At 28.4% G+C, this 12,400-nt stretch overlaps 1 protein-coding gene across 1 annotated transcript; it reads left to right on the top strand.

Moving 5' to 3' along the window:
* The first annotated feature begins 1,532 nt into the window (after nucleotides 1-1,532).
* Npc2b (Niemann-Pick type C-2b) lies at nucleotides 1,533-11,728 on the top strand. The gene is made up of 4 exons (XM_088190029.1): nucleotides 1,533-1,741; nucleotides 9,598-9,705; nucleotides 10,898-11,209; nucleotides 11,280-11,728. The coding sequence occupies exons 1-3, from the start codon at nucleotides 1,660-1,662 to the stop codon at nucleotides 11,176-11,178; spliced, it is 471 nt and encodes a 156-aa protein (XP_088046155.1). The 5' UTR covers nucleotides 1,533-1,659; the 3' UTR covers nucleotides 11,179-11,209; nucleotides 11,280-11,728.
* Nucleotides 11,729-12,400: the final 672 nt, after the last annotated feature.

The raw sequence follows: 12,400 nt of genomic DNA, 5'->3' as shown, positions 1-12,400 counted from the left end.
TCTACTTTTATTGCGAATTTTTGTATACATTCAAATGCGGCAAACAGTATCTATCACGGGATTTGGAAAATTTATCACCGCCAGCAATTAATCGTTAGCAGTTTACCGCCGCGTCAATTAATTCCATAAAAAAATAATAGTCCACAAATGATCGCCAGGTAATATATATAATTTATATAAATTTATTGGTCATTTTAAATTGAAAATAATGTGTTATTTTTACTATCCACGCAGTGAATAAATACAGTTTTACTGATATTGCCCAGTAGAATTATAAGTCAATTGTATGATACATTTTAACTGGCCTAGTAAGCAAAAATATATCTTCACTGTAACAGTTGCGAAGCATTTGCTAAGCAAATCCAAACATAACTTAATAAAATCCACGTAGCGAAATTTTTCTTACAAAATGTAAAAATTTATGATTTAAAACTATAACTTAAAGAATCACACTTTGATCATCTAAATTATTAGCAATTACAAAGAGAAATTGTTAGCTTTCCTTTGCGCAACTATCTAAATTAAATGTAATTCTAACTAATTAATTTCATAAAGATATAAAGACGATTATATAACAAGTTTATTACAAGAGTGGAGTTTTTATACTAACAATGAAATTTACTTTTGCAAAAAGATATATGAAATGAAATTTTTCGTTTTTTATAAATATAATATATGAGTTATTTTATATGTGTGTGAGTCTAATTCTATACATAGGTACAATATATAGACATTGGTCAAGTTCCCAATACGACACATGTTTTTTTTAGATTTAGAGGATTGGATAAAGTACATTAAAATCGAATTTTGGTCAATAAGATCACTTCTCAGAAGCCAAAAATTCACGTCAAAATCAATAAAATGCTGTCGGCGCCGTTGCAATGGGAACGCTCCGCAATGAGTATTTAATAAGGAATAAAGATGTACTTAGATTAAATACTAGAAATAAAGATAAAAAATGAGTACGGCCCGGGGAATAATATACCGAAGTGTGAATTTATATAATAATATTCCTATACTCTATTTACGTTAACACAGTCAGTTCGAAAGCTATCCATTGCATTATTATTCATATTGGATTTGCTCTAAAGCACACGATATACTTATCATTACTCCAGCTTATTTTGTTAATACATTAATAAATTTCTTTGTTTACGATTGCTTCGCAATGCGAGTATTCATCGAATCAAAATTTATTAAATAATGCTCGTATTTCAAAGCACTCGTAAATTAAGATACTCGCAATTCGAGGTTCCACTGTATAATAAAGTTATTTAATTTATTATGAAACTTCGTGTGTTTGAAATTTTTTTTATTAAGGGTTAATGAGGATATGAAGTCAAGGTCCAATGGATTCCACAAAGGATCTTCCGATTGGAGCTATGCCGCAATTCAAATCCAAAACACTACCTCTCTTGTATGGTTTCACGATTGTATGGTAATACGGTTTTGCTCTTCTGGTGAGCGTTTGAAGAACACGATGCGGTGTTGTGGTGGGAACGAGTCCATTTATATGGGAAAAGTGACGACAGCTGGCCAGTGCTGTTGCGAAGTCGGATCCGCTGCCATCGCCATCGACAATAACACTTACAACACCTCACCGGCAGTGACACATTTTTTTTCATTCAAGATTAGATTATCATTTTCACTTTATCCACGATGCGTTGTGCGGTCGCGATTGTTTTTGTGCTCTCTTGCGCGGTTTGTGTAATGGCCAGCACGCAAGTTTCGCAATGCCAAGGTGTGTATTACATTAATTAAAAGTGCATATACATTAAAATTATTTTTAGTCTTTTAACGATTACACAGCGATGATAAAGCAAAACAACTCAACAAAAAAATCTTTTTCTCAATAAAAAGTTGTTTTTCTTTATTTGTGTGACAAGTGAATAAAAACACTGTGTTTATTTTTTTGGTTACTATTCATTATTCATCTTTAGACTCCATTTTTTACAGACTTAGTTTTAATAAACAATAATTTGCACAATAAGAGATACAATAAAAATAGTTTGATTCAATTTTTTTTTGTATTCTCTACTCGTGATGTTAAATCAATTCTATGGGATTATAGGAATATTAAATGTTGCCTCAATAACCAATGTATTAAAAGCCTTCACAACTGACCGCGTTCTATTACACATATTAGGTTAATCCGAATTTTTCAGCAGCATAATAAGACAAGATCAACCTTGAGGGTTAGTTGGTGATATAGTGATCCAGATGGATTTAAATAATTGTATAACATAACTGATTCATTATCTCGTCATAAATAATTATTTAAATCACTGTATTATTTTATACATATATATATTATTACTTAACAAACATTGAACTAACAATTCAAAGTATAACATCTTGTACAAAATAATTTTAATAATGTTTCATCCGCAAGTTTTTAGTAGAATAGCTACACACAAAGACTTGTTTATTTATTGTAAAATTTCTATTGAAACATAACACAATTTTTTATTTATTAATGACAGTTAAAAATTTCAGTTTTCTTCTGTAAGTATGTATTTAAAATTGTTTAAATGCATTCGATCTATCGCAGACTCCTTACATAATGATTTAGATTCTCAATGGAGACGAGCTTTCGTTAAATATCTGCCCTTTAGTAAAGGAAAGTTCCATATTGTGTCATTCGCCATAAAATTATTCCAACGATCTCGATGGAAACGTTTTAGCTAGATAAACTTCCACTAAATAAAGTGGAGGTTCTTTACACGTAAACGACGTTTGTGAAAAATCTTTCAAAATACGCGTTACCAAAAGAGGAACTAGTTTTCCTTTAAAGTTAATCATGTCCTCTAAGACACTTATAATTCGCCACATTCTTGAATCGGGATCTCTTTTTTGGAATCCCTGAATAACCAAATACTTAATCTAAAAATTTGAGATACATTTAGATGTGGATATTTGGTTATTATCCGACCTTGTATCCCAGTCCCTTTCTTTTAAAAGCTTTGGTAGCACTTCTCCAAACTGTTCTGAATCATGATCTTGTCCTCCTTTGATGGCCGTTAAAGCCAGGACGTCTATGGTTGTTGCCATCCGGCTCCTTAATACGCTAGCATTGCATAAATCTATTTAATGTCAGCTACGAGGAGCTAATCCAGTTTGTATCATTAAATTTTATTATTAAAAGATTTTTCCTCCTTACTGTTTTTTGTAATATTTTTTTATCTTACTTGTATTGCAATAATAGCATGTATTGTTTTTTTTACCATCATTACGCATTGAGGATAACCTGTTAATGACGATTGTCTTAATTTATTTTAAATAAATAAATATTCACCATTAATTCCAATCTCTCGACATGATTTGAAACCAGGTCTTTCAGATATTATTCACCGATTATAACACTGGTGCTAGTATTTTAAGGAATTCATTTAAATAAAAATATTTATATTATTTTCATAGTTATATTCAGAGCATAATTTTAATAGCATGTCACTGTTTTGACTGACACACGAAATTATTCATTGCAAAATATTACTTAACTCACTATTACTCACTTAAAAAATATGTAAATAAGGAGAAAATTTGCGTAAGTCCATCGTTCATTACGAATCGTATTATTCATGCTGATTTCTAAAGTATATATAATATCCTAAGATCTATATTTGCTTTTAGTACACTATATCCATTAGTGAAACCTTATCACTTTCACGCCTATATTTAAAAGAAACTCTAAATCAAACCACGTTCGTGATTCGTATATTATAATTAAATACACTAGTTGCAACCGGGTTGTAATAAATAAACATTTGATTTTCAAGGCTGTTTTCTGATATTTTTAAACGTTGTTTAATCCGCTTATGTTAAACACATAATTAATGTAACTTAAATAAGCGTATTATTTTAAACACTAATCTTTCAGACGAGGAAATATATTTTAATAAAGTATTATGCCACTTTTTATATTTGCTTTTTTTTCAATTACGTAGGTATGTAGATGATCAGACGTGATTATAATAATAAATTTATTTGTCTTACGACTACGTGGAATAATCTCGGTCCTTTTTTATTGTCAGTGTCAACGATGTCAAAGCAATAAATCGGGTATATATAAGTATACATTTATGGATTAAATTTAACTCCATAATGATATTTTCATGTTACTGTAAGCTTAAGGATAAGCTTTTAAAATTTTATAATGATTTAAGGATACAGATTCATACATAATTAATAAGTTTATATTCGGAAAGTTAAGATTGGTTCTTTATAATTTTTTTTTCATATTTGTTTTTACTATATCGAATGAAAATTTAAAAAATATTAGAATGAAACAATTTGTATATTTGAGCAATACGTGTATTCGTTTTTTTTCTCAATATACCCAAGTGAATAATGCTGCTCCATAATTCATGGTCCTTTATTTTGTTTTAAATTGCAACAAAAAAATGCTAATACGTCTTAAAAAAACATTTTTGAATACAATTTGTATTGATGTGTCTACTATGACCGAAATTCACAGAATTCGTTGAATGAAACAAAATGTTAGAAAGGTCAACTTTTTATTATTGTATAACGCTTATCTCAAAAACAGGTGTGCATCGCAAATTTTTAATGCTTTTATTTCAACCAGTTCAATAGTAATTCGATCGCATTTAATTTATTTCTAATTGTTTCATTTACATGCAAATCCACACACATATTTTTTTTCTAAATTAGTTCAATCGCAACTGATCTAAATTTTCATGGTTTAAAAAAGCTAAAATGGCGTCCCTGATCAAAAAGTATGTAATAATAAATTAAACATTATTCCTTTGACGCCTTCCCTAATTAGTAATTCACACAACAATGTGCTATGCATATTTTATAAAATATGAAAATAATGAATGATTAATTAAAAATATTTTATAAGCAATTATTTGGTTTTTTTTGCACTAATTGGTTATATAAAACCAGAAAAAATTACGTATAAATAATTAAAAACTCGAGTAACGAGGCAATGTTGTATTTATTTATTATATATTTTCGAGCAAGTAAAATATTGTGAATCTAATGCAGAAATATGTTACGTTTATGATACTTAAAATAGAGAAGGCCTTTCATTGTCAATGATTTAAAAAAACAATTCAAGAATTGTTCAGAACACTGAAATATAGTTTCGAAAACTATACAATGGTATCAAAAATAATAAATAACCCATATTTTAATAATAAACTATTTTTGACGCATAATATAGTTGTTCTTAGAAAAAGATAAAAAATTAAAAGTTATTAAACTGTATATTTTTAGATCATATTTAATACAAAATATGTTCCATATTTAGAACTGCATCTTTCGATCATTCTAATTTCTGCCATTTTTTTATTATGTTGTACCGTTGATGAATATATGTTCTAAAGGTATAATCAGAGTATTCTAAAATTATAAATTTATTTTTAAAAGACTAGTATATTTCAAGGATTTCAAGGGTTAAGCACTTGACAGTTAGTAGTTACTTGACCTTGGATAAGAAAAACGTATTTACCTGTTTCACTTAATTTAATACAATTCAGGAACGTAGCGCTATGTTAGCTTTTACTTATTGGTAAATATAAATTTATAAGTAGTCTCAGTGCTTGTTTTTTCACTGCGTATTAACCTTTTTCGCGTGATTGTGAACATAAAATTAAATTGCGATATCGATCAAAGTGTAAAGATTCGCAACAACGTGAAAAGTGTGTCGACGTAGACCGCGAGCGATTCTTGACAATTATTATACGTTGCTGTTCATAGAAAACAGGTTTATGCATTGAATGTTATACAATGGATAATCCGGATTTGCTATAGTAAATATTCTGCAAAAAAATAAACATTCTTAAACGTCACACGTGTATTTTTTATTGTGCGGTTTGACGTCTGCGCGCTCGTTAAAATCTCTTGCGTTTCTGATGGAACTATTCCTCACTAATGGGAAATCCTTGAGAATAATCTTTGTATAAAATATTTTTTATAAAATTAATAATAAAATCTATGCTTTATGACGTTTCAAGTGAATTTAAAAAAATATGTTTTTGGTAAATCTTTGATAAGTATACAAATTACTTTGATATAGATAGTTCAAGATGTAGTTATCAAGCTATTTACTCTAGTCATATTCGAAGATCAGATTCTTTGAATTTTGGTGACTTTCTCGATTTTTTAAGGGTTGTCTTCGCTTGTTGTGAGTTCAGCTGAACACTCATTGATTCCAAGTCAGAAGCGAAATGGTTGTAATGTGTCTAATTCTGATTTTAAATATATTTTTAATGATCATGATCATACGATCATGTTCGAGATTATATTTTATTGATAATTAGGAGAGAAGTAAATTTATATTATCTGCCCAATTACTATTTGCTCTTGCCTAATTGAATTTGCAAATTCGGTTCAAGTAAATGTCGGTGCATTGATATTTGCTCATTATCTATTCTCGAAGAACTCCAGTTTTGGTTTCTGAAACGATTTTTGAGAACCGCGATCGTCTTCTTTTTACGACCCTTAGAGCCAGGATGACTGCATGATCCAACTCGCTCATGGCTCTCGCCATCCGGATCCTTAATACGCTGATATTTAACAGCTGCTCGTTAATACGATTTTTTTTCTTACTACGTATTATTTTTATATTTTTTTGTGTATTGTAATAACAATGTAATAATTTTATGTCCATCGTGACGCATTAGGATAACCTGTTAATTAATAATTATTAGATGGTCTTAATTAAACTTTAATAAAAATTAATTTGCAACCGATCCTTGTATCCACTTTTTTTAATCACTCAATAGATATGTATTATAAATAATCTTCATCTTAAAAAAAATCAAAAATAATTAAATCAGCTTTCAAGTCTCTATTAATATGAATAAAGGACTTCGCCATATTTTTTAAATTGCGTTTTTAAATATTGAATCAATTAAACATTGTAGCACGTACATTTTACACTGACCACTAACTGATTTCACACGAGTGAAAAAATTAAGTTTTGTAATTGAATTCCCTGAAATAAAACTAATGAAAACCTATGCTCTTCCGAATTATGCTGCTGAAGAATAGGCCATCGATTTTGATTGAATGTCTTCATGCCTGCACCACTTCGTGCTTCAAAACAGAATAATACAAAAACGTGGCACATATATTTTAAAATAAGCATTTTTTTATTTTGCACAAATACTTTGAGGTTATTAATTCAGACAGAAATGGTTCGTTTCATACTCAATGTTTGTAGCATTTCATGAATACATAGAAATTAGTGATTTAAAACGGAACAGTGTCCCCTTTTTAAATATTTTGTCGGATTTGTGTAACAAGTAATCGAAACATATTTAATTATAATTTATATTATATTATAATTAAGGACGGAATAGCGTAGTCCGTAACGTGTCAGACTAGTTAATTTGAAGTTGCGGGTTCGAGCCCCGGCAGCGGCACTCGAATTTTTATTTATAAATATGCGCTATTATTAAAAAACCGGTCTCAACTGCAGTGATATATATTGATTATAAATTGTATAGTACATAATAATTTATAATTAATAATATAGATGTCACCGATTCCCAGACTTTCAGTCATGTAGGTATTCATTATGTTTGATTGACTTACTTAGTTGGTGCAGATTTGCCCATTGTAACGCATTGGGCTTGTGCCTGTCATGTTTCAAAGAAATATTTAATATAAAATAAAATATAATTTTTTTTGTGGCAGCTAGTGTTTTAATTATATCGTTTTTATGAAATATTTTAAAGTCGTATGTTGAGTATCTGGTTCAACTCTTGGAGATTCAAAGGGACTGCTAGGCTGGATCAGATTGAACTACTTTTGGGCCAATTTGCAAGCTCAGGCTAAGCTCTTGTATATTCCAAGTCAGAAGCGAAGTGAAAATTTTGCAATTTAAATTCTGAATGGAAGTGAATAAGTATAGTATTGCTTTGCTAGAAAGGGAAGGAGTCAATTTTATCATTTAATCCTCGACTCTTTCAACAATCTAGTTGATTTGGAATTGCACTATATTTTTTTTCAAGTTCTGGCTCATTAGTGGTGGATTTTTTTCATAAACATAACATAACCCCAAAAAATTCAGGAACATGTTTTTGACAAAAAACAATACACATTTTGAAGGTTCGATACACCTGCACTTGTCACGTGCGGAATCGCACATAATAAATAACATTTTAATGTTGCAAAACGCAATTTTTATAACGTTTATTAAAATGTGTTATGAGATCAAAAGGAACGACCAATTGCATCTAGAAATTTTATCAAACAAGTATTGAAAAACGATGAAAGATCAAAGAAAATCAGATACATATTTTTAAAAATGTGTTCTTATTAAAAATCTATTACTAAAATTGTATGAATATTATTTCAATAAAAGCCTAATATCTGTATGTAATTAAGCGTAACAATAAAACTTTTTGAGCTTAATTCTAAAGGCCGCCTCGCTTTTTTATTATATTTCTCGCATTGATTTATTCTCATCTCGTATCAACCTTCGCTGTATAGCACCACACTACAATATATCGAAAAAAAATTAATTGACACACTTTAATTTAAATCAATCTATTTTCTGACGAAATACTGTGACGTCATGAAAATAAAATCATGAGCAACTTAATAACCATAGCCATGGATTTTAGCATTCCACTGAACTTGTGCGTCGTCGTCACTTAGGGAATATATTAATATTATAATTACATATAAAAATTGAACAAATAATATAACTTTAAAGCAAGCAATTTACAAATGTTCCATATTCTTAGAAATATTCTAGTTTGTTATAAATGATATAAAATCTGTAAAGCAAACAGAATATAAATATGTAAGTAAATGTCACGAACGATTTATATTTTTATATATTATGTAAATACATCAGGAAGTTCAGTAACAATATTTATAAATATAAATGTGCTTATATTACATAACTTTATTTTTATAACCCTAGGCTAAATATGTGTACAATATAAGATAGAACTAATTACGTTTATATTCATTAAAGTAAATGTAATTATTATTTAATTAACATTAAAATTGCATTACGTACATTTTGCAATTATATAATAGCATGAGTTTCATTTTGAAAGTTTTTTTTATTCATACAGGTATATTAAAGTTATAATGAAATATTTTTTAATTGACTCGTGAGTTGTTTTTCTTGCTATTTTAATATTACATACTAAAAGCATTTCTCCGAAATGACGAGTAGTAATTTGTGTGAAATCTTGACTTTTTAATCACGTGGAAGTAAACCGATTCAAGGGTAACTTGAATATTTTCAAGAAACGAACCTGTTTAAATGATATTTATTGCATTCGGAACTGAGAAAAATCTTCCACGTGGAATTAAATATATGTATTGTAAATATGTTTTTTTGACAACCATACGATCCAAGGCCTTATAGCTAGCTGAAGAGACTTGATTGGTTATTTAAATTAGATAATTGAAAACCACTTTTTGTGTTGTATTATTAGCGTTGTTATTATTAGCAATATATCTATAGTGATTATGCAGTGATTTAAATAAAATTGTTCTACTTTCTCGTATGCAAAAAGAGCATGAGCATGCATTTGTAAAGGGAAAGTGAGTCGTATTCTTTTTGATCATACAATGACTGTCTGTTAATTTTATTTACAGGTCGCAATTCTAATCTAGATCGACGCATCACGATCCAAAACTGCCGAAAAGCACCATGTAAGCTAAAAAGGAAGACTACAGTCTCTGTTGAGATGAAATTCAGACCAGGTATTGACTTAATGATTTTCAGAAAATATGTATCTTTATGGCGAATATTATATGTATAAAATACATACTGCGATTTGATGAATGCAAATAATAAGTCATAGCCTTCACTTTTTAGTAATAGACTATCAAAGTTCAATTCATGGTGATGTTTTATAAATAAAAGTATATAATATAATAAAGTATAAATCATCTATAATATTTTAAGATTATATAGTATTAAATTAAATTAATAAAACAAATTATTACATAATTATATATCTAAAAAATATTTTTGAGACAGTGTTGACTTGTTGAGAGTCCGTTGAGTGACTATTTGCTAGTTTTCCATAAAAAGTTGTTTTTATGTAATATTTTATTCGCTTTTAAATGGCGTATATACATGATGAATATATTTTAGAATTAAATATTTTTTTAAAGATGATATACATCCATTAGGTCAACTAATATGAATTTGTACTTAATAATAATATGTAACATATTGTAATTTAAAACCGGATATTCTAATGGCCACTAGTTTCAAGAAGAAATAAAATACACTTAGATACTAATTGAGCATTAAAAAACCTGTCAAAAGTTCTCTCTTATTTTAACGAGATTAATTAATTGATTTGTATTTTTCCTCTTAATCTTCTTAAGGTCACTGAGCATACTTAATAAATGACAATATTGACCTTACACGTTTTCGCCATTTATGGTAAGCGTTTCAAGTGTAAACTTCTTTTTTTAACGTCGCGAGACATTATTTTATCATACATATCATACATAAAAAAATGAGTTCATCGATAATTTTTCTCGCTATATTTACGACTAATTAAACTTTTACATATGATTTTACAGAAGGCAATCGAGAGTATAATTTAATTGATGATACCTTGATCTAATGACATTGTGTTGTATTATATATCATCGAGCTTTAGCTAGAATTAGCATTAATACCTTCATGAATAATTTACAAATAACACGGACAAGATCAAACAACTAAAGGGTTTATTTAATTGATATTATAAAAAATGACATGTAATTACAGAAAAATGATGACGCCTCGATATTTATGTATTATTATATTGCAAGATTCTAACCAGTTTTTCCACTTATTTTATTGACTACAAATTATCATTTAACTTTAAATTAGGTCCTTATCGATTAGCGTGGTACATTAAATGCAAATTAAAAATATGTATTATATTTACAGAAAAAGAAATAAAATCGCTGAAGACTCACGTATACGCCGAAGTTCTTGGTCTCCCGTTGCCTTTTATTGGAGTCGATGGAGTGGACGCGTGCGGGAAAATTTTCCTTGAAGATGGAACGACACCAGCTCCTTGTCCATTAGCTCCCAAACAGGAATACGTCTACAAGAACACTTTCCCAGTATTGGAGCTGTACCCCAGGATAACAGTCGTGGTTCACTGGGCCATAGTCGAGAACAACAGAGATTTGTTATGTTTCGAAGTGAACGCAAGAATCGTTTAGGACAGTGTTTAGAAACATAACCCAAATTCGGGTAAAAAACTGTAAACAAACATGGTATAATTTGGGTTAGAAATTACTTGTATTTTATATTATTATTTCAGTACACAGTGCTACCGCGAAAACTGTACTTCGACAAAAGATGAAATAGAATATAATACTGTTATGTGATAAGCACACGTCTGTTGAGTAAGAGTTATGTTAGTGTTAATTGTAAATTGTGATAAATTTAAAAAGACTTTATAATAATTAAATATTGTATTTAATTAAACACGTTTTTTAATTATAGTGAAACACAATACAAGTAATTACTTTTTTATAGTAAGATAATAATAAATCAGGCACAAAATCAATACGTAATGCGTCAAAACAGATTTTTTTGTAACCATCAATTATGTTATAATCTTAAGACGCATTAGGTATAGATTGTCGTTAAATACAAACGATTTTTGTTATTAAAAAATCTTACTGATTATTCATATAATTGCAACAATCAAATCAAAATGGCCTAGAATCAATGTTCAAGATTAATAAAACATTTATAAGAAATCTTTATCTGCGTATTATTTTATGCGGATTAATAGGTTTTTCAACTCTACTGTAAAAAAATACAGGACATTGCTGATTTTGCTTCTAATATCAAATTTACTATACACAAAATATACGTCGTAATATACAAAATACATAAATAATAATATATAAAAAAACTCAAGAACTGGGAATTTTATTGACGATACATTGTACTTTTTTGCGATATTATAAATTTGCAGTTTCAAAACATAAGCATGATTTACACAGTAAATAATATATAAAATGAATAAGTATTTTTTTGACTGATTTATTCATTTTTTTAAATATATAATATTTTTAATATATTTTTTCACAAAATAAACTACGTTACGAGAAATTTTTTTAAGCTTTAATATTTCTTAAAATAAATTAAAATTAAACTCTGTTCAGAAATCATAGTCAGTAGGCAGCAATTAACAAAATTATTTAATTGCTTTACCAATATACTCCATGTACCGATTTTTTTTATAAAAAGACGTATGTTTGAGAATACCAATTATTTTTTTTAACATTATTTACAAATGTAATTTTATTGTTGTGTCCTGCTTTTAAAAAAATGTGGAAATTATATAAATTATTGTAGTTTGTATGACACTGGCAATGACTATTCAATCATAGATAAATGGAAATACTATTTTATAAATGAGAATAGTAT

This window comes from Plectrocnemia conspersa, unplaced genomic scaffold, assembly GCF_051122295.1.
Source record: "Plectrocnemia conspersa isolate PC_06_02 unplaced genomic scaffold, ASM5112229v1 ptg000008l, whole genome shotgun sequence".
NCBI classification, from domain to species: Eukaryota; Metazoa; Arthropoda; class Insecta; order Trichoptera; family Polycentropodidae; genus Plectrocnemia; species Plectrocnemia conspersa.
The sequence above is the reverse complement of the archived record's forward strand: the minus strand, read 5'-3'. Positions and strand labels throughout refer to the sequence as shown.

Bases quoted from the DNA above. Each gene is read 5' to 3' on its own strand.
- Npc2b (XM_088190029.1), top strand. From the start codon at position 1,660: ATGCGTTGTGCGGTCGCGATTGTTTTTGTGCTCTCTTGCGCGGTTTGT. The intron at 1,742-9,597 runs GTGTGTATTACA...TTTTATTTACAG, and splicing joins GCAAGTTTCGCAATGCCAAG to GTCGCAATTCTAATCTAGAT. The intron at 9,706-10,897 runs GTATTGACTTAA...TTATATTTACAG, and splicing joins TGAGATGAAATTCAGACCAG to AAAAAGAAATAAAATCGCTG.